The 26,891-nt window shown below is 37.9% G+C and overlaps 4 protein-coding genes across 16 annotated transcripts in view; 2 read left to right on the top strand and 2 right to left on the bottom strand.

Moving 5' to 3' along the window:
- Positions 1-972, bottom strand: part of LOC110829001 (uncharacterized) — a 59,204-nt gene extending 58,232 nt beyond the window's left edge. For all 12 annotated transcript variants that reach the window (XM_087348258.1, XM_087348285.1, XM_087348254.1 and 9 more), the window contains exons 1-2: positions 545-972; positions 293-454 (exon numbers count right to left, since the gene is read on the bottom strand). In XM_087348258.1, coding sequence (XP_087204384.1) covers positions 293-454; positions 545-756 — 374 coding nt within the window. In that variant the 5' untranslated portion in view covers positions 757-972. The remainder of the gene's footprint in view (positions 1-292; positions 455-544) is intronic.
- Positions 973-4,804: 3,832 nt separating this feature from the next.
- On the top strand, positions 4,805-13,668 carry LOC110829032 (Stem-loop binding protein). Of its 2 annotated transcripts, none has more exons than XM_087348298.1 (5): positions 4,805-5,074; positions 5,714-6,499; positions 7,176-7,310; positions 9,356-9,484; positions 12,148-13,668. In XM_087348298.1, the coding sequence occupies exons 2-5, from the start codon at positions 5,793-5,795 to the stop codon at positions 12,332-12,334; spliced, it is 1,158 nt and encodes a 385-aa protein (XP_087204424.1). In that variant the 5' UTR covers positions 4,805-5,074; positions 5,714-5,792; the 3' UTR covers positions 12,335-13,668. The 2 variants fall into 2 exon arrangements, with proteins under 2 accessions (XP_087204424.1, XP_021917997.2); XM_022062305.2 differs by lacking the exon at positions 4,805-5,074 and adding an exon at positions 5,159-5,545.
- A 4,095-nt stretch (positions 13,669-17,763) lies between these two features.
- On the bottom strand, positions 17,764-26,871 carry LOC110829004 (uncharacterized). The gene is made up of 4 exons (XM_022062270.2): positions 26,410-26,871; positions 25,771-25,906; positions 23,757-23,897; positions 17,764-21,555 (listed from the first exon to the last, which is right to left on the bottom strand). The coding sequence occupies exons 1-4, from the start codon at positions 26,532-26,534 to the stop codon at positions 20,929-20,931; spliced, it is 1,029 nt and encodes a 342-aa protein (XP_021917962.1). The 5' UTR covers positions 26,535-26,871; the 3' UTR covers positions 17,764-20,928.
- On the top strand, positions 18,946-19,728 carry LOC147875042 (uncharacterized). Its single transcript, XM_087356951.1, has one exon. The coding sequence runs from the start codon at positions 18,946-18,948 to the stop codon at positions 19,726-19,728; it is 783 nt and encodes a 260-aa protein (XP_087213077.1).
- Positions 26,872-26,891: the final 20 nt, after the last annotated feature.

The following is a 26,891-nucleotide window of genomic DNA, read 5'->3' as shown; positions in this document are numbered from 1 at the left end:
TCACAAGTCAGTACGTACTTGCTATTATTCTCAAATATCTCCTCAGTCAGTAAGGGAACATCTCTATTCCACAAAACAATGATAAAAGTGTAGTTTGTGTTCACTTGGCTACATGTATCTGCCAATGATTAAAGACAGACAGTGTATGTTATCATGCATACACATGAGTGTTCATGCAGGCATGCTGAAGTGTGAATAAAGCCAAGGGGTAATTGCTAATGGAAAAATATTCATTGTATGTTACAGTGAATTACAAAACACAAAAGGATATGGAATGAATTACAACTGTTACCTAGGATGAACAGGTGTCCAGTCACCTGTACTTTGGCTTCCATCTGCTGCTGGCACTGCAATTTCTGGCCAAATTCGCTCTGTCCACACATCATACAGAAATCCAATGAGAATCATCCAAAAAACAAAGCCATAGAATCGGCATTCGAAGTTAATTGCTAACCTAAAAAAAGAAAACAATGGTATACTGAGTACAGCCAAAACAAAATGTTAATAACCAAATTATTCCTAAGCAATACACAATTGTACTTACCAAAATAGAAGATTGACGACAAAAACACAAAGTACACTAATGTGTGGTTTTTCCCATATCAAAATTCTTTGTAATTTTATAACATACGGTTCAAAACGTCCCAGAGCTCGAATAAGATGTTGTTCTCCAGTTACAACATTCACAGCTGTTTGCTCTCCTCTTAACTTCCAATGCAAAACTCGCGAAAACCAATCTGTCATTCGTCCAGCCATGGTTATTCTTTTTAACGAGTACTTCAATGTCCTGTTGGCTCTTCACTCACTGTATTTATTACTACCTAAATAATTACGCTGAAACGCCAAAGTCGGAGATCGCAAAATAGTTCCTTCAACCTTTACATTTTACGCGTTATTTTTATCGATAATTATATACACGATTTTAGCACAGCGCAAGCCAGGACTGCCAACTGATTGACCTTGCAAACATGACAAGACACAAATCTCCCTACACAAAAGAAATTTAGAGAGCGCGACTGTGTCAAATATGCAAGTAATAATATAATTACGTCGTTGGCAAATTGTAAAGCCATTAAGGATGGGTCACACAAAAATCTGTATCATAGTCTTGCCCCTGACGTTCTAAGCACGACTGCAGAAATAGGAAAAAAAATACTAAAAACGACACAGAGCTCAAGAAAAATTGAAGTACTTTTCTCATGCTGCGTAAAATTCCTTTACCGTTCTATAAAATATGGCACTATAGGCACAGAATTCATCAAACATGGCTCTTGTATTTAGACATACATATTAAGGTTTTATTAGGAAAATAACGGCTTTGTATGAAGTTATAACGTCTCGGCAGCCAGCTAAGTAAACCACTGAAGAGTCTGTCTTCTGCCTTCTGTTGCGCCGGGTATCGTTTACAGACGTTTCAGAGGTGTAGGATTTAAGGTTTTCACGGCGGTGAGTCTGAAGATGGCTGTCTTCTGGGCTGTTGCACCATGAAGTCTGGTAGATGTTTAACAACGTTTCGGAGGTCCTTGCTGCCTCCAACAATAGGGCAAGCCCTGATGACGGAAGTTGGAAACAACGCTGAAACGTCGGGAAACTACTACCAGACTATATGTTTAATAACCCAGCAGACTTCCATGTTGATTTAGAGTGAAGAGTGCTCTGAACAGAGAACATATTTTTCTGAAAAGTAATGCATGAAAGAAGATTACTCCATATGAGTTCACTTCAGTCTTCAAGAATGCTTGCAACAGTCACACCCATTGAAAAGCTTCCAAGAATTTTTAGGATAGTAGTGTCTGGCCTTTGAACCCAAACACTTCCTCTGACGAAGATGACTTGGCCTAAAATAATTCACTAGGTATGGGAGTAAGTTCAGTACTTCTTCCTGTTCAAGAAATGTTCAATAATAATCATGAAAAATGGCTGATGCATCCATGACAGACACTCCATCAAGGTCATCATCTAATTAACATCTCAGTGAAAGTAACAAACAAATCACCAATGTGGCAAACGTAGTAGCTATTTCTTCAGTACCAAAATCGTCTGAAACATCACATCTTAACAAACATTTCAGCAGATATCTGATCCAAAGAAAGAAAGAAATGTTAGCGGTTCAAAACCAGTGATTATTAGACGACCAAGCACAGCAGAGACTGAAAAACACAGATAAGCAAAGTAATCAAACAAGAGGCCAAAATACTCAGAGAGACAAAAGAGACGTGTGAGTAGATTAACTTGTGAGTCTTTTGTCAGATGAAGTCTAGGTGCACAAAGTTCATGATCAACACAATCTTAAGGAATACCTTTTCAAAAAGGACACATTATGAGTTGAAATTTGTAAAACATTTTTAAGATTTGTGAAATTCACAGATTCCAGTAATTTGTCTATAAGGCCCTTAGGGAAGGCGAGACTTTTTATTCCAGTAGGAAATAAAAATTTCCCGCGCCGTTGCCGCGCGGTCTGAGGCATCATGCTTTAGACCGGATATTTCAGTTATCATTGTTACATTCTTGTAATTATATCTGGCACTGGTGTTGTATGTATAAATTTCCCGTAACACTGTAATTCAAATTGCTTGTTAATTTCATTAAACATTAAAATCTTCGTCATATATCATTTCTATTACATAAATTAAATTATTTTCATAAAAACATTTAAAAATTGCATTAAATGTCTTCAGTTACAGTATACTGTTATTTTTCATTAATTTATAAACATTACTCCCACCACTTTTATTTATACACTTATATTAATGAATTTGTAAATATATCGTCTATCAATATTAATTTTAGCTAGAGTGTAGCATATTTTGAAAAAGAAAAAAACTATGAAGCTCGTGTTCAATGAAAATCTTATTTCAGCATTTACGTCTTCCTTCATTTCCTTTTATTGTTTATATATTTTACAGCCTTTTTTCTGCTAGTGTTACTAATTTTTACATTCCATATATTCTACGTGGAGATGAACTATGAGTACCAATGTATATGACCTCGCCATTATGCATTCATCTACGCACAAAGGCAAACATGAACCAATGGTAAAGACAATGTACGACGCTGGCACTATATTTAGCACGAGTTAACGTTCTGGCAAACTGCGGTAATGACACCACTCATATTGGAAACATGCCCAAATGGCACAACTTATGACTGTTTGAGGACTGGCGCTGTAAATATAAAACTTCATTTCTAACGTAAATAATACTAATGTCATACGCCTATTCAAAGAATATAACAATTCTGATGGAAATTCTTTCACGTCAGGATGTGAACTGAAAGTAAACGAGTGGACGATCAATATCAACATTCTACATCGTACACGATACAGGTGATGATATGAGGGAGGGGACATTGGACGACCGAACTGCCGAGAGAGGGATTTGAAACAGGAATGTAAAGAACGAACACAGTAACAACCTTGTATCCTTGTAAATTTATTAACCACAAACCCCTGGTTTTTAACCTCATTCATTTGTCACATCTACGCTGAAGGCTTCAGGCGTGTGAAGCCGCGTTCACACTTGTAACAGAATGTCGTAACGTAACGGCGTCGCGTAACTTCAATGCGTTTGTGTGCACGCTCTGATGTTCGCGTCGAGATTACAGGGTCCCGTCCACACCGACACATTGAAGTCACGCGATGCCATTACGGTAAGACGTTCTGGATACACGTAACTTAGAATTATCAATGCCGTAGTGGCTTCTACATGTACTACGACTATCTTTGTCCGAGGTCACTTCGCTCGCCAGTCGGCGCTACTCATCCATTTCCCCCCCCCCCCCTTCCCATGCTGGTCAACCATCTTTCTTCCCCTTCCCCCACCCCCTCATCGACGAGGTCTAGGTTTCATCACTACTTCTCCTACTGGATCATTCGTGCGTAATTGTCTCTTGAATGCACGTTCTGAGAACTTTATTTCGTCATATAACTGCATGCACGTCAAACCGAAGTTGAGTTTGCTGCTGCTGTGAACAGAAATATGGCTTTAGTGCTTGGAACATCTTTCTGTGGTAGGAACAAGTAACCTAGTACTTCTGCGCAACTTCTTGTACTCAACAATGACCACCAGGAAAGGATTTTATCTGTCTAATCCGCACTGTGTACATACATATCCTCACCACGTAAACTTCAATGTCAAATATCAAGACGTCAGCTGCTGTTTGTAGGCACATGTGTACAACACGTGCAGCACAACGCACACCCACAGTTTCTCTGTGAGACTTTCTTTGGTCGACTATACACATTGTTTTCCTCTCTCATTTTTACTCTCCCAGCTACACATAATCCTATTATTTTGTGCTCGAGTTCACGTCTCTTTATCACCTGGGCCAGATTTAAGGGGGGTGGGGGAAAACCGGGGCGATTTCTCTAGGGGCCTCCATAAAATTCAAGTATTTTATTTACTGCAAAAAGCATTCAGGTAATCATCAATGGAAACCGATCACAAGACATCCATAGTCATGAAATTGGTTCATTTTAGTCCTCATTAAATTCGTCACTTGATAACAGTTCCAAAACCTTTAAAATCACTGTTTCACACTTGTCTAGACAATATTAAACTTCGGATCGAATAACAGTGAAATCAGTATCGGATATTTCTTAGTTTAGACTCCTTTGTTTTCACCTAAACGTTTTCAAAATACTTAGCACATGGCATCTGTGACTGAAACCTATTTTAATTCAAACTTTTCTTAACCTCAACTCTCCTTATTACTTAATTTCAGTAGCAAAACATCCAACAAATAAAACGTGTGATTATTAGCAACTTCAGTACAGTATTTAGAATTAAGACGCACACACTCAAATGTTATGGATCACCTACCTCCTTTGAAGGAAGTAGGAAGACGAAAAAGAAGTTACACACGTTGATTGAACCACAAAACAGTTTTTGCAGAAAACGATTATTCAGAACCTTGTTATGAATAAGCTCCACCCGCTTTTGCACCAGGAAAAGTGCTCCCGGCCTAGATCACCGACATCCGTATCAGTAATGCAATGCTAAAGTTCGCAACTTCTGCCATCTACTGGTCCACTACGAATAACACAACAGCGGCGATCTGCCGGTAGCGGTATTCTGTAAGTAAAAGGAATGGCTACTATTCAAGTAATACAATTCCTACCCACGAAATTGGTTCTTCAGTGGCACAGTTTCAATGAAAAAAGTACAAATATTTCATGACCAATCTGAAAATCCTGACTGAACTGTGTTTGACCTTCAGAAAGTATATCACAGAAAGTGAAACTAAACGTGCATTAAACACTGCTGTGTACGAGCGTGTGTTTGTACAGTGCTAGTTCCAGCTTTCTACAACTTCATATCTACTACTGCAGTATGATCAATAGCATATATACACTAACCTGGGATCGAGATTAAGAGATTACACCTAAGGGCGGCAAAGTGAATAATCCCGCGTCATTTTGGGGAGTTGGAAATGTATTAAATTCATGTAAATGAGTTGAATATTGTGAAATGAAACGTGCTACAGAAAGTACGACAATGTCTGCTGAAAAAGAAACACAGAGGGAAAATGAATGTGATAATGAAAGGTACAGCACCCAGCCGTTGTATTCCATTTATAGAAAAGGGTCTTAAAGTAGACAAATTTATCTTAGATTCTTGAGAACTTGTATTTTCTTACGACGTCTTACATGCCATGGTAGTTTCTGGGTTATGAGGTTCTGTAAGGTCTTGCTTATATTTATTTCTTATTTCAGGTCTCGAAACCGTGAAGTAGGAAAAAATTTGCACAATGTTAGCAACACATCTAACTGGGATATCAGCACGGATACGTCAATGAATAAAACTTGGGCTGAGCTTCTGGACGAGGAAGAGAATTTTAATCAAATATCTGATCCCGTAAACGACAGCATCGTGGGTAAAGATGAAACAGAGGTACAAGAAATTAATATGCCAGTAAGTGATAATGTGAACAATGTTAAGGAATTTGAAACAAATGTCAACATTAAAGAAGAGCTGGAAGATCGGAAGGATGAAGAAGCAAGACTTCAGAAGGAGTTGGATTTGTTTGAGCATGAGTGGGTAAGAGAACTAAAACAGTCTAATGAGAATCTAGTAACAGAAGAAAGTGTAACACATGTTTCTAGTGTTGCAATTAAAGAAGAGAAGAATGATAAAACAAAAGAGACATGTGATAAGGCAAGTAATAAGAAATGTATAGACAGTAAAGAAAGAATTGCAAACAAAGTAAAAAGTGATTTATGTGAACTAATAAGTGAGGAGTTAGTTACAAAGACACAAATTAAAAAAGAATGTGATGGAAACTCTTCAGCACCTGAATGTAGGGATAAAAGATGCCTTAAAAAGGAGGAAACTGCAGTGTGTTCTAAAATGAAAGAGGAAAACTTACATGATATAAAATTTGAAGATTTTATCAACTTGAAATCTGAGAATGTAAATATAAATAAGTTTAAAGAAGAAGGAAGTAGGAAAAGAGGTCGGAATTCGCAGAGTGACAATATCCCTGGAAGAGTAACTCAAAGGTATGCTTACCAAGCATGTTTTTAAGTCCGTGACTTGACTAGATATGAATTATATGTGAATGTGACACACTAAAATATTAAAACTTGTGTTATGTGTTCAGCTTTTCAGACATCCTTGGCATGGTGGCATATACAGGTACGTGAACATTGAGGGCTTTTGTCAAATCCCAGGTGCAAGTCAGAATTTGAACTTTAAAAATTACAAAAGTTCCACTCCAAAGTTCACCATTGGACTTGGTACTAAAGCTAGTTCACATTTTTGCAACCTGTTTTTCTAAGATCAACTTTATATTTTCCTTTATGATCATATATTCCACCACCAACATTATGTATTTCTTCTTACTTTCACACAGTATGTGTCTAGTGCATCAGGTAAAGAGTGCAGTCACGACTATATTGTTTGAAGTTGAACATTCCTGCATTGACAACATTTTCATGTAAGAAACTGTTTGTAGATTTTTGTAACTTTTGATATCAGCAGTGCTGTACTGAGTATTTATATGTATTTAAAAATGTATTGTTTATTTCTGAAGACTGTGTGCATGTAACCACAGAGTTGTAGTCACTTTACATTGTATCATCAACAATTTTATGAAGAATTATTGTTGTTAATGTTGCTTTGTTAAGTTTTGCATAGTAATATATAAAGATACTGAGATAAATTTACATTTAACAGGAATGAAAGCCAGAAAAAGTCACGGCAAGTAATTGAGCATGAGACTGACCCTAATGTTCTATCTAGAAGACAGAAGCAAATTGACTATGGTAAAAATACAGTTGGCTATGATCGCTACAGGCAACTAGTTCCGAAGTGAGTATATTTAATCTTTGTGGGGTTTATGTTTAAATATAGTGACTAACAGCATTGCAACTTTGGAAAGTTCTGATGATAATGTGGACAAATAATTAGGCGTTGTAAGATATTAAGGAGAACATCAAGAGAATTGCATTGTTATGAGGTAAAGCACCACGAACCGTAGTTTGATGAAGAATGCACAAAATTATTGGAAGAGGAAGCAGGGCTAAAGTGGAATGGTTGCAGAATCTAAGCCAAATAAATTTAATAATCTGACCATTTTAAGTAAGATGAACCTGGTAGAACTTTTGAAAAAGTGGGGGGATATCTGAAAGAAAATATTTTGAAACAAACAGTAAGAATAGAAGGAGCAGGATAAGAATGGCCATGAACTTAAAAGGAACATGGATAGGTGGAAGAATTTTTGTTGGCTGTTGAATGTAAATTGTGTAACCTGTTATTCTAATCAAATCTGTTTGTCTGAAATGTACAGTAATGGAACTTAATGGGTCACATTACCTTCTGGCCACTAGTGATGATGTTCATTTGTTGGGTGAAAACATGAATATCATAAAGTGCAAAATCTCTTCTAGACATTAGTAATAAGGATGATACAGAAGTAAACACAAAGAAGACCAAGTAGATTGTCTTGCCTCATCACTAGACTGCAGAACATTCAATTATAAATTAAGAGCAGACTAAATTTAGGGAATGTTTGCTGTCAGAATCTTTGTCTTATCATCTGTTGTCTGAAAATGTAAAGATTAAATGCACAGAATTTAATTATTTTTTTCTGTTATTTTGTATGAATCTGAAACTTGGTCTTTCATGTTAAGGGAACAGCACAGGCTGAGGTTGTTTGAGAAGAATATTTGGATCTAAGAGGGATGAAGCGACGGGAGGATTGAGAAAATTGCGTAATTGCATGAGAAGTGACATAGTTTGTACTCTAAATATTTTTAGGACAATCATGACCACTTGGAAGACCCAGACATAGATGGGAGGATAATATTAGAAAATAACTTTAGGAAATAGGGTTTGATCTAGCTCAATATGGACTGGTGGTATGTTTTCTAGTGAGTGAAAAACACCTTATGGACCTGTCCATGTCTGTATAAAGTGAAGCTTTCGCGGTGACCGAAGTTGATGAAAGACTCTCGGGTAACAAGCCGCGTCAGGTGACTGAATGGTGAACGAACCATTTCGAGAGCCATCTCATGCTCTCATCCTCAGGGCAACACGCACACTACATAGGACCAGTTTTGTTTCGCAGTTGCCCTGAGGATGAGAGCAGATATGGCTCTCGAAATATTGGCAGAAGAAATGGTTCGGTCACCATTCAGTCACCTGACGCGGCTTGTTACCCGAGAGTCTTTCATCTGTCCATGTCTGTCACATTTTTCCTATGGGGGTAGACAACCTGTATGACCAGGGGGGTCATTGCTGAACAGTGGGACTGGAGGTCCTGTTGTTTGAACACACTGTTATACGAAGGGAGGAGAGGTCAGTGGAGCATGTTGCAAAATTGCCCTTCTGCAAGAATGGCCTAAGGCCTGACAATGCCCTCAGATTGCAACAGTGCAAAAATGTTCTAAGGTGCAAGAGTGCCCTGGAATCACACAAGTGAAACAATTACTTATGTGATGTGGCATGCATGACACCTTTAGAATGAGTGTGTACTCCAAAGAGTACACCTTTCAAATGTTGTTGTAAACACTCAAATTATGTTGAGGAATCAGTTGTATTACCCTGTTTCAAAGACTGGCGTAAGTGGTCACTGTACTGTGAAGTTGTTCACTTCATTGCGTAAAAGTACTATGCCTTTTGAAACGTCCTTGTCCAATTAATTTACACTAGTGGTTTTTTTTTCTGAAATTTGGAGTATGTTGTATGGTTCTCTTTATATTGTTTTATTTTAAAAGCTTCGTTTGTTCAAAATAAAATATTTTAAATCGGAAAAAACTTGTTTGCTAAATTGAAAAAGAACTGAATTAGCGTAGGCATGGTTTGAATTTCTCTTATATAATTAAAGGTGTGGTATTATCTATGAAATATGACAGGGACAAGAGGACCAAGACACATCCTCAGACACCTCCGAAGCATATAAAATACAGTCGACGAGCTTGGGATGGCATTGTACGAGTCTGGCGACAGAGTCTGCATTTTTGGGATCCTCCATCGGAAGGAAAGTATGTAAATTTTTTGCCATTCAGGGAAAAAATTGTGTGTGTGTATTTCATTGCATACAGGACCCTTCTTTCTTCTGCTGTCATTTAGGACAGTGTTTAATTTACTTGTATTATGTTGTGATACCGATTTGCCTATATCCACGAGCACTGTACCTTGACCAACTTATTTGCTAATACCAATTTGGAAAAAGAAAATGTTAACAAAAAGTACTATGTTAAAGGAAAAAAATCAAAACTAATTTTAAATCCACATAATGGATTTTGTTGTGCCTACATGCATGTTTTTTTTTACAACAGAGATGTGCAAGTTGTATGTGGTGACATTTAATCCTGATAATTTTCTTCACATTATATCTTATTACAGTGAATTAAAATTACTATTTAATTGCCATATACAAAGCATACATCATTTGTTCTTTAGCATACGTGTGCATGTGCCAAGGCTTTTGATTAATTTTAATAAAATGTCGTAAATTTGTATTCTCTCCATTTCTCAATGTGAGACATTTCAAATTACTTGGGTTTCAAATTTAATACAAAACAAGTACTTACACATTGAAAGCACTACTTTTTATAATTAAGAAGCAATTAATACAGATGGATTTCCTCCTGCTTTACTACAAGATGGCAGCAGCTGCAGTCAGTGATCCATGTTTGTCTGCTTCTGTTAATGCGTTTCTCGATCAACCATTCAGTGTGTACAACATGGCATGAGCGTTTAGTGCAATTCTATTTCAAATATGTGTCTGTCAGAAAATGTCACTGAAAAATTCAGCACAAATTTCCAGCAGACCCATTTCTAAGTAGACTAAGTTTCACTACCTCATCAATTAGTGAAAAAAACAGGATCATTGCTGGACATGAGGCCAGGTAGGGGAATGAACTGTGCTGACAGAAGGCATCAGATGATATCAATGCTATACTTCTTACATAAAAAGAAAATTCCAAAAAACAATTAGTGCATAAAACTGATGTTTCAAGAACATCTGCTTGAAGGGCCATAACATTGTTAAACCTATGGTCATATAAGATAATGATATGATAGTTCGTGCTTTGAAGAAACATGTTCCAGTTGTGAGAATAAATTTTTGTAATTGGTTTCTTTGGTTTGTACATGATTGATAGATAAGTTGATCCACTATTAGTGCCCAGTTTCTGATGAAGTCTTGTGAATTCTCAGAACAGTCAGTATTTGAGTGCAGAAAATCAAGGATGTGTTTACAAATTTCTTTCTTCTTCATGATGAAGAGATTGGTGTTTGGTATGTGGTAAGTGCACACAGGATAACTGGACCTACCTTCACTGACTGCTGTCCCAGCGGAGGCGCAGCAAGTGAGGGCCCAGCTGGTAATCTGCACAGCCACTGCTTCATGGTCAAGCAGGAAGAAATCCACCATGTATACTGCATAAGCATTCTTCCATATTTTTAAACCCTATCCCAAATAAAAGAAACCATAAGGCATAAGCATTGACTGAACTATTGTCCGTGAGGCACGAGAGTAGACTTGGCCTTGTCAGCCATTGCTTGTGTGGCAGGGGGAACGTGGGTTCTGCGCATGCGCTGGTGATGTATTCCTTACCTAAGAACATTGTGCTATCAGTCAGTCAGTACATTAGCTCACGATGTACGGCCTGTATATGCTGCGGGTGTTTCTCGGTCCACTAGTAGCACAGAAGTCTACCCCACCTCCCTCAAAGATGCCAGGTCTACTCTCGTGTCTCGCGGACAATACCTCTCCCTCAACCGATTACCCAATATTTGATGGTCCTCTAAATTATATCTTTAGTTCTCCACAAATTAGGACACTTGGTATGCTTTGTTTCTTGAAGTAAGACTCTCCTATGTATAAATTTCAAATTTAATTAGTAAGTTGTTGTAAGTGGCCTTACTTACCATAAATGCGACACTTGATGCTTTTCCCCCATCTGCATTTTGAATTCGGGAACATGTGATGTACTTTTAACTTGCAGACAGTCACTTCGATGATAGTTTGTAAGTCTTGATCTATATTTTGACTTTATTTGGTTCACCTCCTTCACTACTACTACATCCTGAAAAGGTTTCCCTCATTTCTCAACAAGCAGTTTTGTAAAATGTTAATGCACACTTTTTTGCTTGATGCATTGGCATAGTAAAGACACTGGTCTCCTCCTCCTCTTCTTTCTTCCCCCCCCCCCCCCCCATTCTGTGACTATATGAACACAAATATGATCAGTACTGTCTTGATCCTTTAAAAGGAAGTGCTTGAAATGGCAGAAGAAACTGTTCTTCAATCTCTTTGATCTTGTCCTTGTAAATATCAGCCTTTAAATGCTAGCTGAAAAACTGAAAGAAATTCAGGCTCCTCAAATTTATGAAACGTGACAGAATGACTCGTCTGTGACATGAGGCAGTCACAATTTAACTCATTTTCCATGTAGAACTCCAGAAATGACTCAGATGAGGAACATTTCAGATTACATTCCAGGAAAGTATTGTGCAGGAAAATCCAAAATCTTGCTATGGTTCAGTGCCACAAGATCTCTATTTGGGGAAGTATCTCAAAGTTATGTATTCAAAAATAAACTATTTGAATTAGTTTTAGGCAAAGAATAACATAAAACTTTCACCCACAATTGAAATTAAAAGAAAACTGTTACAACTTAAGTCTCGTGTGTTTAAGGCTTGACATCAGTGACACGTTATCAGACATCTCTGTCGACGTGACGAGCCAAGCGAGTGAGGAAATGTCGGATAACGAGCGACGTGTCAGAGTCAAGAGGAGTACACAGTCGTCATCTGGCTCTTGCAGCCTTGAGGATGGAAATGATGACTACTTGATATTGGATGAAACCTACACAAATGATTGAAATATTGATTTCTTCCATTGGTAGCAGGTTGTCCTGTTTTGAATGTTACAGCAACCAAAAAGTTGAAATGTTGCAAATATATTTATTGTGTGTTTGAAACAATGTTAAGTAGGCATGCTCATAGTTAAAGGAAGTTGGAAGCTAGCGTAACAAAGTTAAAGTTATGCAACAGTGTGTGGAGTCTTGTTAAATGTAAATCAGCTAATTAAGAACTGGGAGTTAATTTGCTGGAGTGAAGGTCACTAAAGGTGCAAGTTAAGGCCACCAGGTATTATCTGAGATTGCTTAGTATGTGAACTGAGTGTCCAGTTAATATGATTTTACTTACTTTTGAATTAAATAAAATAGATTTATATAATTTGTTTCTGTATGCAGCATGTCTTTTATTTTAATGCAGACTCAACTGACTCAGGATATGGAATTATTATGAGATTTTGTTGGCATGTTAATAAAGATTTGAATTCCATAAAAAGAGAAAATTTCTTAACCAGCTAGGCAACTCTCAACTTCTCAGTAAAGACTCTACACCATGGAATTATATGTTTGTATACATTTTAGCCATTATTGAGTATAATAGTTGTATACTGTAATTTGTTGACATACTCACAAGCCATTTCAAGTTGGTTGGACTGGTCATTCTTGACAACCACGGCTTACTTTCTATGTGCGTAAAATATCCATTGTTCTCCTTCCATTGGTGTGTTAAGTGATTATACTTTTATTTCTAATGTATATGAAAACATTATCACTAAGTGAACCCAGAAGAAAGAAGTGAGGTTATAATGTCTTTTATTGGCTGAGAATTTCTGTGTAATTTGCTTTTCATTTGCATATATAATTATTTAATTTCTCTTATGTAGTGTACAGCAAATATTTTTCAGCATTTTCGTATGTATTTTTCTTTTAAAACTTGCACACACATAAGTGGCTGTGTGAATTCAAAAGTGCTGTTAAATATTTGTGCAAAAAATATTTTGTTTTGTCCTTTTGGTTGGTGTTGTATTTGCCTGTCAAACAAGAAAAATTATGGTCCAGAAGCACTACGAGGACATTTGTCTACCATCATAGGTGCAGCAGTCAGGTGGAAATTTTTAAACAGAATGTACTTATAGTTTTTAAGTGATGAACTGAGTGTAGCCACTGGACATTTATTATGATTTAAACTTTCATTTCACCGTGCCTAATCATCAACAGAAATTTAAAATAATAAGCATGGCAGTGAAGTGAAACAATTTTGTATCGTATCAGTGGCATTTTAATAGTTTCATGTCTAAAACAATTGTTTTTTGAGTTTTTATGCAAATAAAAGTAAATAATATCCTGTGACCATAAAATGTCTACCCATGTCTTAATCACATGAACCTTTTGTGAAGTTTTATGTCGGATACATTGTGTGGTGGTAAAAATTAATTACGATCTCATCGGCCAGTTAGGACAGCTATTTAATACTGAATGCTTACATATTCAGGATATCCCAGTTTCAAATCTTGATCTGAAGAACAGTATCAATTGTGGGTTTCCTCATTCCTTCAAGAAAAACGCTGGAATCGTGCTTTAAAATAGGCTACAGCTGTGTCCTTCCATGCTGTTCCCAATTCCTCATTCCAAACTGTTCAACATCCTGATGACATACAATCTGTTAATCAGAAAATGTGATTATATACCAGTAAACACACAAACGAAAGAGTATGAGTTCTCATGACAATAAAATGTCATTTACCCTTTAATTGTTGCAGTATTTGTCTTCGGAGTATTACAAATGTAAATGTCTGAGCAGTTATGTACATGGATTTAAATTTCTGCCCGAGAGAGAAAAAAATAAACAGCCAAACACACTGTTAAATGACATTGATCTTTGGGATGTTTTCATTGAAAGTGACATTTTGTACTGGATACAGAAAAGTTCCTCAGAGTATCAGTATGCAAAAGGCCCATTTGAGAAGTGAAGGTAATCTTTCAGAAACCAAATTAGATATTGTCCAATGGGTCTTTTTATTCACATAAAGCTAATGGTGAAAAATACAGTTGGGAATGGCTGAATGTGTTTACTGTCGTCTGCAAACTGCTCTCAAAATCATATAAGGTTGCTATTGATAGGTATAATGAGTGGCAAAATCCTGTTGTTTTCATATACCTGCACTCTCATAGGCATAGTTTTTGAGATTTTGTGGTGTGGTCGTTTCTAACAAATTATGATATGCTGCAAGTGAAGAAAATTTACAAAACACTGGTTCAAAATGATTCAAGCACTATCAATAAATGCCACTGAAATGTTTAATGTGTTCAGTGTTGGTGTCACCTCTGAATGAATAATATGCAATATTGTTAACAGTATTGCATGTTTACTAGAGGTTAACGCCACTTTCAATGGATATGGTTTGATATACTGTCAACATATTAATTGTGTTATTTCCAGATAGATTTCCAAAATAAGAAGGAATAATGGGCAAATCCTCTACTTCTCCATGTAATCACCAGAACAACTGAGATACACGTTACTATAATACACCACCTGTTCAGTTCCTGCACAGAAGAAACTAGGGCTCAAGTGTCTTCGCATACAGGCACGCCTCTGCTTTCACATCATCACATTTTCCTTTGAAGTGCTTCTTCAATGGTCCAGTGTGAAGTTGCTAGGCATAAGGTGCAGAGGCTACATACTGCTGACCTGTTCTGTAATGAATGTGATGGATGTTTGGACAAGTATTAGGAAAAATAGGGATGGAAGCAGTCACGTGTTATTTTATCATGAAAAGTTTTTGAATTTGACCAAGGGGCATAAATATAAGTCATAGCAATTTGAATTTTTAGGTGTTCTTCATGCTCTAGCATGAATCAAGATGACCTTATGGACCCATCCATGTATGCTGCGTTTTTCATAGTGAGACCTTTCTGACATTAGGGCAAGAATGACCTAAGACACAATTACCTCATATCACTGATGTGGAATGACTACCACCTACATAATGTATGAACACCTCCTGGATATCACTGTACTCTAAAGAGTACACCTACCCAGTCTTGCTGAGAATATCACTTGATCTCTGAAAGCATCAAAATATCTCAGTAGTTTATAGTAGAGATGTGTCCAAAAAATAATTTACATAGCTTCAATAGCTGTTCATTTTAAAGTGTATTCAGAAGTAAACAAAATATGGCTAGCTTCCAGACCATACATTATTGATTTAAATACAGGTATCAACAAAACAATAGACAGAAATTTTATGCACAACTTTTTTCACTCAAAGATTTAGTGATTAAAAATGTTCTTGAGTAGAAGGATCAGAAGAAATATTTTTCATTTCTTCAATTTGTATTATAATAAAGCCTGCATTCAAGTCCATATGGGCTGAACATATCTTCATACCTGAACCTGTCAAGGCATCCAGGATATCAGCAATGTCTCTGCATAGTTTACATACAAACTAGCATCCAGCAGTTCCGTATGAGTGGCATTGACAATGCATCCTTAGATCCTTGACTCATATTTTGGTTAGATTTAGGCCTGCCAAGCCTTTCTTTGGGTGCCCACATTGTTACAGAAAGAGGTTATACTGAATAATGAAGGCCGTTCAACCACGAACATTATAAAATCAAAGCACAGATCTCGACTCACTGACGCCCATCTTGACGATTGTTTGCGAGCAGCAACATCATCCTACACTCCCAAATTTGAAAAACTGGCCAATGAAATGCAGTGCCAAACATCACACTAACTTCCCACTTGAGTAATAATAATTGTACTTATGAAACTACGTATTTTTTATTGCACGGTTTCTTGTATCATTAAACGTTGTGTTGTTTTGTGTATTATTTGGTGTCCATAACTTATTTGTCCAGAGAAAAGAAAATTTGGCTTTGTTAATTGGTTGGTGCCCGCCATGATCTCAAAAACTCTTAAATGTGCCCGTAGGCACAAAAAGGTTGGGGACCACTGATTCAGGCAGTAACGCGAATAAATATCAAGTGACAACATGCTAGTAAAACATCCAATCCTAATCTAAGTTTTCTGGACATCAGCTATGGACTCTTGTGCTAAGTAACAAGAAGCTGTCTGTGCACTGCCCATGCTCCTGTGGAACACATAACTGTTTACTATACAATACTTTTATTTTCCGTCGTTTCACAGCATGCATAGGATGTTTCTTTTTGCACCACATACAGGATAGCTCTGATGCACACACAGCCTCCTATCCGATGGGCGCTGGGGTAAAGCAGTTCAAGCGTGTACATGACTATGCACCTCCTTGTAATATGTGCTCGAGTCTAAGTGCCTTGCCATGAAGGCACACAGAGAATGTGGTGGTGAAGTTGGACACATGTAAATATTTTTATTTCACGTTCACTTAAATTACACTGATGAGTTTCAAAATTAAATTTTCCCCACAACTTAGGTTCCCTATAAAATTTCCATAAAACCCATAGTTTAGAAAATAAAACATGGATGGACACACATAACCTCTGCATTATGCAGTCATTCTCAGCAGTTTGAAAGAGGCACTGCTAAATACAAGGAAGTGTCTGGAACTTCTGCACCTCTCACCCAGAATTTCACTGGTTTCAGAGTAAATGTTTTAAAAAGCACTGCTTTATATGAGATTCCAGGATACAAATTTAACAACTGTTCCACTCACACACAGTCCATTTTTAATGAACTAACCCAATTTCATCACATTTTCATTGTTGTTGTTTCTCGGCTCTACAACCTTGTTCTGGGTTTTTGCCTCCTCCTTTTCAGAGATTTCTTGGTCTTGGTTGTGAAGTAGTGAGTGACCAGCCCACTGACTGCACAATTTCTACTCAATCCTAATCTGACTGCGAGAGCCATCTAGCAGTTAACCAGGAGACGGGTAAGAAATGGCCACTGAATTTTGTTTGTGAAACATCTCGTATCATGCTCGTAAGGTTCTTTTACATGCCGTACATCTATGACATGGGACCGCCAGCTTTACTTCCCCTCTGAAGGAAGTTGTGCTACCGATTTTTATCACCCTTAAAAATCCATCAAACTCCGCCGGGATTGAACCCACGAACCTTGGGTCCAGTGGCTAGCACGTTAACCACTAGTCCACCGAGGGCACCACAACATTTTCATTACCACCAGTTAACTTAAAGTTGTCAAGAAACCATTCAATGTGGAAGCCAAATTCTTTGAACTCAGTTTGAGATCAAAAAATTGACCTTAAGTAAATGATTCACAGCAACCATATTTCTACAAATAACCATAATAATTACTCCATATTTTTCACAGCTTATATTTTTATTTTAAAGATGCAAATATGTATTACATGTAATGACAGTCTGCAATTCATCCTTAGTGCCTGCCAGTTAATATGTAAACTCAAGTCATGACTAAACTGTACAACAGCGGTTATCGAACTCCATTTCTTATTGACTCGTGGGCCACAAAGTTAATAAATAATGACAACTTATTGACACATAGTTTATTAACAATGCTACTAACTTACATGTTCAAACATTACTCAACAGTTCTCTTTAAATGAACCAGTCATTAGTAAGGTACCTGAAGCTGCTTCTGCTTGCTTAATATGTAAATTATCACACAATTTCTGCTATTGTGATTCGCATGCATCCCTCCAAGTATTCATCAGTGAGATGTATCCTAGTTCTTCATTTCACATTCTTCATTACGCTGAACAGCTGCTCAGAGTAGTGCGTATCACCAAACAATGACAACATTAACAAAGCCTCAGTTCTGATTTCAGGGTATTTTGTGGAATAAACATATTTTGAACAGAAATCAGTAAGTGATGAACTACAACACTTTTCCTTTAGTGTTAAGTCACTCCAAAAATTGGCAAATTCTAGTTGTTGGTTTCTTGATGTGGCATCAATTTTCACCATGAATGGAGAAGGGAAGATTTTTATTAATATTTCTCTTGCTTTGAAGTCAGAAAATCTGTAATTAAATTCCTCAAACTCCTGATGCAGTTACTATATTTTTTCTGAACGCATCCCACTTCCACTTACCTCTGTTAACGCTGGAAAGTGAGAATAGTTACTAACATACAGCTGGCATTCCCATAAGGCCAGTTTCATCTGAAAACCTTAGTTGGAATCATAACTGGTTTGAACGACTTGCCCATTGCCTTGAAAACAATTGAGCTCATTCTCACCCTTTTTTGCTGGCATACCACAAAAACTAATTTAACACATTAAATTTACCACTAATCAAATGCGTTCAGGGAAAACTTATTAATGTTAATATTAACTTTTGACGCGTCCATGATGCGAGGGTCTACCGAGGAGCAGAGATAAGCAGCGACCATTTCCTGCAGATAGTGAGCCTAGACCTCGAGGTGAGAGCCAGGGTTCAGAGAAGAGTTCCCACTAAAGAGAAGATCCGGAGCTACAAGCTGAGATATGAGGCAGTGAGATCAGCTTACAGAGATGAAGTAGCCTGCATTTTGCAGGATGAGGCCAACAAGGGAGACCTGAAGAACCAATGGCAGACTTTCAAGAACAGATTGATTAAAGCAGCGAAGACAGTTTGAGGAGTAACAATTGTAGGCGGTAGAAGTAGCAAGAAAACTGTGTGGTGGTCAGAAGAGGTAAAGCTGAAGAAAGAGAGGTGGAAGAGGTACTTGACAATGAGAACTGACCAAGACCTAGAAGAATACAAGATCCAGAATAGAAAGGTGAAGGATGTAGTCAAAGCTGCCAAGGAGAAGAGCTGGGCTGAATTTGGAGAGAAGATGGAGTCGGCACACAAGGAGAAACAGAAGTTGTTTTACAGAACCGTGAAGTCCATGAAGAGAGAAAAGGAGTGTCCAATTAAGTTTGTCAAAGACAAGAGTGGCAGCTTGTTGCGACAAGACACCCAGATCATGGAAAGGTGGCGGGAACACTTCAAAGAGCTACTGAATGACGGTGCAGAAGCCGATGCAGTAGAGGCTGACAACACTTTCACTCTGGAAGATCCTGGCAGGGGCATCACGTCAGGAGAGCTCAATAAAGCTATTCAGAAAATGAAGCTTGGAAAGGCAGCAGGGTACGACTGCATCACGCCAGAGATGGTGAAGTACATGGGTTCTTTGGCAGAGAGCAAGTTCCTGGAGCTTCTGAATCTGGCATGGCGATGGAAGAAAGTACCTCAAGACTGGACACTGGCTGTCATTCTCCCTCTCTTTAAGAAGGAGGACAACAGAGTGCCAAAACCACTAAGGGATCTCTCTACTCTCAGTACCAGGGAAGGTGTATGCCAAAATTCTGGAGGTGAGACTGAGAGCACGAGTGGAGTGAAGTCTAGAGGAGTCGCAAGCAGGGTTCAGACCAAACAGGAGCACTCAGGACTGGATTTTCACCAAGTGCTCTATCTGCGAGAAAGCCATCGAGTACAGCAGGGAGCTTTACCTAGGATTCATCGACCTTGAGCAGGCTTTTGATCGGGTCCAGAGACAAGCACTATGGAGGGCTCTGGAGGAGAAGAACATCCCACACCACCACCATCCAAATCCTCTATTATAATAGCTCAAGCCTAGTGAGGACTGGAAACTTGGAGTCACAGCAGTTTAACATGAGGATGCAACCTTAGTCCTTTATTTTTTATTACCCTGATGGACATAGTAACGAAGAACCACAAGTCACGGGCTGAACAATGCAAGATAGAGAACTACAAGCTACGACCAGTTTTCGTGTCAGAGTTGCTATTTGCCGACGACATCGTTGTGGTGGCAGAAAGTGCTGAGAAGTTGGAGTACAATCTTGGCATGTGGGAAGAAGAACTACGCTCGAGAGGTTTTAAAATCAATATAGCAAAGACCAAGACCATGGTGGTTGAAAGAGCGACACTGCACACCAGATCAGGCTGGCCGGAGAACCACTCGAGCAGGTCAGCAGTTTCAAGTATCTCGGAAGCCATTTCCACAAGGAGCCCAGACTGGACACAGACATAAACGAGCGTACTGCAGCAGCTGGTCAACTGTTCTACTCGATAAGGCAAGTCCACCTACCTTCCCAGCTGATGTACGGTTTGGAGTCCTGGTGCCTGACCGAGCGAAGTCGAAGTCGACTGCAAGCTGCCGAAATGCATTGCCTGCGCAAGGGAGAGGGGTAGACTCGCAGAGATCGCATTCACAACCAGAAGATTCATTCGAATCTGGACATGACCCCACTTAGAGTAAAGGACCGGCAGAGTCAATACGCTGGTCTGGCCATCTCATGCGAATGCCAGTTGACAAGAGCCCCGTAATTAGTGCACAAAGGCAGAGATGAGGGACGCAGATCAAGAGGTCGTCCCCGCCAGAAGTGGCTTGTCGACGTTTCAGATGCCCTGCAGGAGCGAGATCTCAGTCTCACAGAAGGAAAGAGAATAACAACGGATAAAAAGAAATGACACTTCTTAACCTTCGATACTGATAGGTTCAAAAGGACGGCTTAAGCAAGTAAGTATTAACTTCTGACTTTCTTACTTAGTTCGCATACCACTCAACGTTGGTTCGCGTACCATAGGCTAAGAAACACTGCTCTTAAGCACAGATTAATGAAAAAGCTTTCATCTAGCCTTCTAACATGTAACAGGCAAGGAAACTGATGGAATGACAAAGCATACCAACACCTTCAGCCTACATAAATTATCCTTCAGGACCTCTGATGTTCAGAGCACTCCTTAGGTCTTCTACACATTTCATTATGGAATCCAATTTTTCATTCTGTTTCCTTTCTAATTCCATCAGCTTCTCTTCAACTTTAACAGCAATCTGTCTCTCACATTCACTAAACCTCTGATCGATGTGATGTTTCAAGGCATCTAAACTATGCACCAATTTCAAAGAAATGTCCATTTCTTTGCTACATCCAATGTCATTTGTGAAACAGGCTTCACCGTCACTTTCAGGCGTCTCTTTCATTGGTGTTGAAAGTCCAGGAAATATTTCTGTGAGACATTTTGAAACACTCTTGGCTCTAGCACTCAGTGGAGTTTGTTGTGCAAGATATTCAGATTCAAATATCTTCATAAGAATTTGAGGATCTGGACCCTTTATCTGAGTTTTACTGGTATCCAGAAATGGACCATAAAGCTGAAAAAATTTCTTGCATTTTTCAGCCTTCTCTGTCAGCTGATGGCTTGAATCTTTCAGAATTCTGTTCACATTATGAAAGTTTACTGACAAATGTGGTGAAATAAAAGATTCTGCTTTCTCAATTGTAACATGGATCCCATATAGCCACATCTGATCCTTCCTTTTTAATCGAGCAAACTGAAACAAATACAAACACTTAGCTCAGGTATGGGCAACTGTAGCACATGGACCTTGAGATGAAACTCAAAGGTCATCCTGCGCCAAATTGCCAAAATAGTGCAGCACAAGTTGCCAAAATCAAAGAAAGACTTGAAAGCAATTTGAAATTATATACACTGCAATATTTAGAGAAAAACAACGAATAATCCAACTACTACCTACATCCTTCCTGCTTGTATATACCCTGCCATATAAGCATATGACACAGAACTGACTACAATGCAACCAGCAGCACATGAATGCTTCATTACTTCACTGTGAACCACTGCACAAATGAATCTCTCAATCTCGCGCTTGAACTTTCCTTGCCTGATGAAATTCCCAGAAGCATCCACATGGTTGTCTGTATAACTTTATATCCTTGTAAAATTTTATTGTTTTCACAGCGGTGAGTATGAAGATTGCTGCCGTCTTCTGGGTTACTGCACCGTGAAGTCTGGTAGATGTCTAGCAACGTTTCAGAGGTCATGTTGTCTCCGTCATCAGGGCTACACGGCTAAACAACCCAGAAGACAGCAATCTTTAAATTTTTGGCTTTTGGGGATCAGCCACATCACAAGTTTCCCATATTTTGACAAACACTGCAGTTGCCATCTTCAGGGTGAGCATGCACTGTGTTTAATGAACCAACTAGTTAGACACCTTGAGGTTGAGTCCAGAAAGGTTTGGATCATACTGGTTGAATATCTCTGCAAATGGGGTGGGAGGGGGGAGAGAAGGGTTAATCACTTTGGCTGAATGTCCATGATTGAGGGAAGAAGACCATGTCCCTTTTAAATTGTAACCTGCTAGCATTTGCCCCCACACTTGAAGAAAATTAATGAAAACCTCACGATGACTGAACAGAGTTACTAATCACTATGCTGACTTCTTATAGGCTGAGCATCAGGAATCCTCAGATAACCGTGAGTGACATAAGACAACATTTAGGTGGCAAGTTCTTTTCAAGCTGCCAAACTAAAGGGTTCCCCACATCAACAAACTTCGCATTGAACCTCTCAGACATGCCTCTGATGTGGTCAGCAAAAAATGGGAGTCCCAAATCCTCAACAATTTGCCTGTTACTAACAAACCAATTTGCATTGTGCATATTCTTTTAATACAGTGTGTTTCAAAAGTAGTTTTACAACTTGAGGGCGAGATATTGGTGAACTGATAGGAGAAACATATAATTTCAGAAGATAGAAATGTAGTCAAACACTGCAAGTTTTATGTCCATCAGACTTTTATGGTTCAATGTGACTTCCATTTGTTAGATATCCCATCTGTAGTCAATTTCTTGCCACACGAGGTGTAGCATCTCCGGTGTCACTTCAGCAACTGCATCGGTAATTCGAGTTCGGCCACATCTTTAACAAATCCCAAGAAGAAAAATCTAAAAGTGTTAGATCCGGGGAAGGAGGTGGCCGTGCTATTGGTGCGGCCCGACCAATCCACCGACCTGGGAAACGGTTGTTGAGGTACTCGCGCACTTCTCCGAGGTAATGAGGGGGTGCACTGTCTTGATGAAAGTGAATGCGTTCATCCTAGTCATCTTCGTCAAGTTGAGGAATGAGGAACTGTTGGAGCATGTCCAGATACACAATGCCGGTAATGGTCTTCTCCATGAAAGAGAAGGGGCCGTACACTTTATCTTTGCTGAGGGCGCAAAACACATTAACTACATACTACAGTTTATGTGCATGAAACTTGATGTGCTTGGCTAAATTTGTGCATTTAAAAATATTGCGCACATCCTTTAAATAAATTTATATTCTCCTGCAAAGTTGTAAAGCTACTTTTGAAACACGGTGTATAACATGCATCTGTTTGGCAGATTTTGTTCAAATTTCCATTGCTTACCTTGCAACAAAGATTTACATATGTGAAACATTTTCCACTGTCTGTTGACAAACTTGTTTTCCCTGCCGTCACAATGTTCAGAAAAGCAAAACATCATCTGTATTATAAACTGCCTTTACCTTTGTTTCTTTCCCTTATTGCACAGAAATTTTTCATTTGTCAAGGTGCCTAACATGACAGTTTTCTAGTATTTTATAATTGAAATCTCCAAAGAAATAAATTAAATAGATGCTTTCAATATGTTAAGACAGTATATGACAATGAAGTAAGGTGTCATGAAGAAAAGGTTGAGAGCTCCCCAGAGTACCAAAAATTACCTTCAGGGTACATTCAGAAGATGGCTGGGACAGTTCAGCTTCTGCTATGTATACTGACATATCCTCACATTCATCAAAAAACTCGGCATGACAAGTTGTCATGTACTCTTCACATTTTCCATATACTTCAATTATTCTTGCCTGTAAATAAACAAATCAACTCACACTCACATCAACATATAATTACAGTAAAACCTCTCTAAGTTGGACACTTGGGGTTCCACGAAAATATGTCCAACTTACAGAGGTGTCCAAGATAGAGGGAGAGAGAAAAATCAGATTGTCGTCTAATGACAATATAATCTATTTACTTACATACACTAACTACTGTAGGCTTACTTGAATTAAGAATTAATGACAATAATAATCTTTTGAAGCCCACTCCCATGCATTGCACATTACACCTCAGCCTCGATAACATTTTCTAAAGTTTATTACACCAATTTTCGCTTCCCCATCGCAAAAAAAAATCCATTTCTGTTAACAAAGTCAGAACTCAAATGCAAGCACAGAACTGATGGAATTAAAGCTGTGTCTTCTGCAATACTGTAGTTCAATTATGGGTTCAGCAAAAGAACAGTTAAACACTTGCAATGCATTCCAATGATGTGTTCAATGTCCATAAGATAATCCTCCAGAGAGGAGGCATTCATCAGTCAGAAATTCAAAATAACAAAATATGTAACTGAAAAAGTATATGGGTATACTGATACGCATACGCAGTTTTCCATCAAATCCAAGTCCAGATATTCGACTCTTCTGTTTTGTGCCCCGATAACCAACAAGTACCAAGATTACCTCTCCCATCCAGCACTTGACTGCCAATAATGCAAAAGCTTAATTTTATATCTATTACAATAATGTGGGATTTGTCAGCAATAAAAAGTACATGTTCAAGTCCCAGATTTACGCTTTTCTCCCGTCTGCTCTTCTGAGGCTTGTCATGAACTTCACAAGGCTGACAAATTCAACATTTGCGTGCTTACTCATCTTTGCCAATTTTGTCAAAAACCTTCTCTATCAACACTGCCGCTTCATCCCTTGGCTATAATTATATGAGATATGTCTTTCTAAAGTCATTAAAAACAACAAGAACAGTATAAAATTTGAGTCTGCTGCTGACAGAATATCCAGCCCCTATACCTGATTCAGCAGTGTTTAAGACACAGAATAAGCACCAGGATATGGAGTGTTGGCCAGTGAGTACAAGAGAGCCGTTAACCAGAACAGAACACATATGCAGTACTTTCATTGTTTTAAACGTATTATATTGAGAAAGCTGCCACTGTACAAGTCTTTTGCTAAAGTATAGGAATAAATAAACCTATCAACCTTTATCATTAGGCATAAGCTTAGTAATATTCTTTATAGAGCAAAACTGCCTTTCTATTTTGAAGCATCAGGGGTACAGCTGCATCTTGGGATGGCAAAGGCTGTCTACTGATCATTCTGTGAACATTGGTCTCAATCATTCCAACTAACATGTTATGTACTGTGATGTTAACAAATTATTCTGCTGTTAATTTTTTGTGAAAGGAGTCGTGTTTACAAAGTAGTAATAAGTGGATGCAGAACAAATGTACATAACACTAAAATAAATTCCGCTGTAAGTTCAATGTTTATAGAACAAGTAGTACAGAGTCACCACCTCATGTGTCACCAGAGGAAGAGTCAGGGTACTGTTTACCTCATCTCTCATACATTATGGCATCAGGTAAAGGATGGAGCGTAGTTGCTGGCTTGTACTATTAAGGATCTATGGAATGTAAATTAATTCTACTCTACTCAAAACAGTGAAAAGAAAGCAAAGCCTTCTTGTAGTTGTTCAACAAACCAAAAATATACAAAAATATAATCGTAAGTTTCAGGATAAGGCAGAATGATAAAGACTGCAAATTGAATGTTAATAATTTCAGTACATATTCACTTCCTACATCTACAAAGATGTTAAATGCTACTTAACTTTCAGACTTGTTAATGTAATGTAAGTTTATTGATACTTAAATATTCTCACCTCAGATACAATGGCTACCGTCTTTATTTGCCAAACTTTTATCAAACTGAGTTTCAGTTTCAAGTAACACGATGCATCATCTTGGTTTTTCAAAAGAATGCAGGTATCCAAGCTTACTATATTTTCTAGGTCTTCCCTATAAAAACATACAATACAAAATTTAACATTATGTCTGGCTGAAGGTAAGACATCACATAACAAGAATTAGTTCAATATTCTCAATGAAAGCAAATTACATGTTACTGAATTCACCAATCAACTACTTTTCGTATAACTGATAGAAAATTTTATATAAATTATCCCCGTTTAAATTTTGGGACGCTATAATTTAAAATGTTGTTGACTGAATCATTACTCCATTCTGTCTACAAATCTGGTGAATTCTCTCATCATATCAGAAATGAAGAAAGGTAGATAGACATGAAAATAATTACATAATATTACAATCATTTCTGCCACAGTGAAGCTTTTAAACATTTGTCTTTAACTCATTCGGCACTGTGATAACCTACTGCCACTTAACCTACATGAGAGAAGAATGAAAACATTCTGAACTTAATATAAATAATATTCAGAGTACTTTAGGATAACGTTAACTGTGTACCACTGTAAACAGTTAAATGTAATCAGTTTTCTTACTTTTTTCCTCTTATAAAACTTGTGCCCAAAGTAACCGTATTGCTTATACATTTTTTGTTTGCGACTTCCCAAGAACAGGACACTTCTAAGCCGGCATCTTCGACTTTCATATCTGAACGCAACATTGTACACCATACAATACGAAGCTACTTTAACAACATTCTAAAACATTCTCTTTCTGTGCAATAATAAATAATATGAATCTTTAACAAAACACTTTAGTACAAACAGCCTATCAAATAAGAACCGGAATTATCGCTTGCTTGACACCACCTTCCTTGAGAGTTTCTGAATAATAATCTGTTGACGTAAAATTAAGATTGCGACCAACATTCCTGTTATCTGTGCACATTATAACTTTGACATTTCAAATTGGTTGACTAAGTCCAATTAGAGACACACTGACGAGTTTCATTTATTTGAATAATAACATCATCCACATCTATGAAGCAATGATCTGATATGTTACTGACGATTACCAC

The sequence above is a fragment of the Zootermopsis nevadensis genome, unplaced genomic scaffold (assembly GCF_977971745.1).
Source record: "Zootermopsis nevadensis isolate Lab colony 2312 unplaced genomic scaffold, Znev_1.0 Znev_ptg000002l, whole genome shotgun sequence".
In the NCBI taxonomy this organism is placed as follows: domain Eukaryota; kingdom Metazoa; phylum Arthropoda; class Insecta; order Blattodea; family Termopsidae; genus Zootermopsis; species Zootermopsis nevadensis.
Note: the sequence above shows the minus strand (reverse complement) of the source record. Positions and strands in the feature narration are given on the sequence as shown.

Bases quoted from the DNA above. Each gene is read 5' to 3' on its own strand.
- LOC110829004 (XM_022062270.2), bottom strand. From the start codon at position 26,534: ATGTTGCGTTCAGATATGAAAGTCGAAGATGCCGGCTTAGAAGTGTCC. The intron at 23,898-25,770 runs GTGAGAATATTT...GTTTATTTACAG, and splicing joins CGGTAGCCATTGTATCTGAG to GCAAGAATAATTGAAGTATA. The intron at 21,556-23,756 runs GTAATTTTTGGT...TATTTGTTTCAG, and splicing joins CTTCTGAATGTACCCTGAAG to TTTGCTCGATTAAAAAGGAA.
- LOC110829032 (XM_022062305.2), top strand. From the start codon at position 5,469: ATGAAACGTGCTACAGAAAGTACGACAATGTCTGCTGAAAAAGAAACA. The intron at 6,500-7,175 runs GTATGCTTACCA...TACATTTAACAG, and splicing joins CCTGGAAGAGTAACTCAAAG to GAATGAAAGCCAGAAAAAGT. The intron at 9,485-12,147 runs GTATGTAAATTT...CGTGTGTTTAAG, and splicing joins GATCCTCCATCGGAAGGAAA to GCTTGACATCAGTGACACGT.
- LOC147875042 (XM_087356951.1), top strand. From the start codon at position 18,946: ATGAGAACTGACCAAGACCTAGAAGAATACAAGATCCAGAATAGAAAG.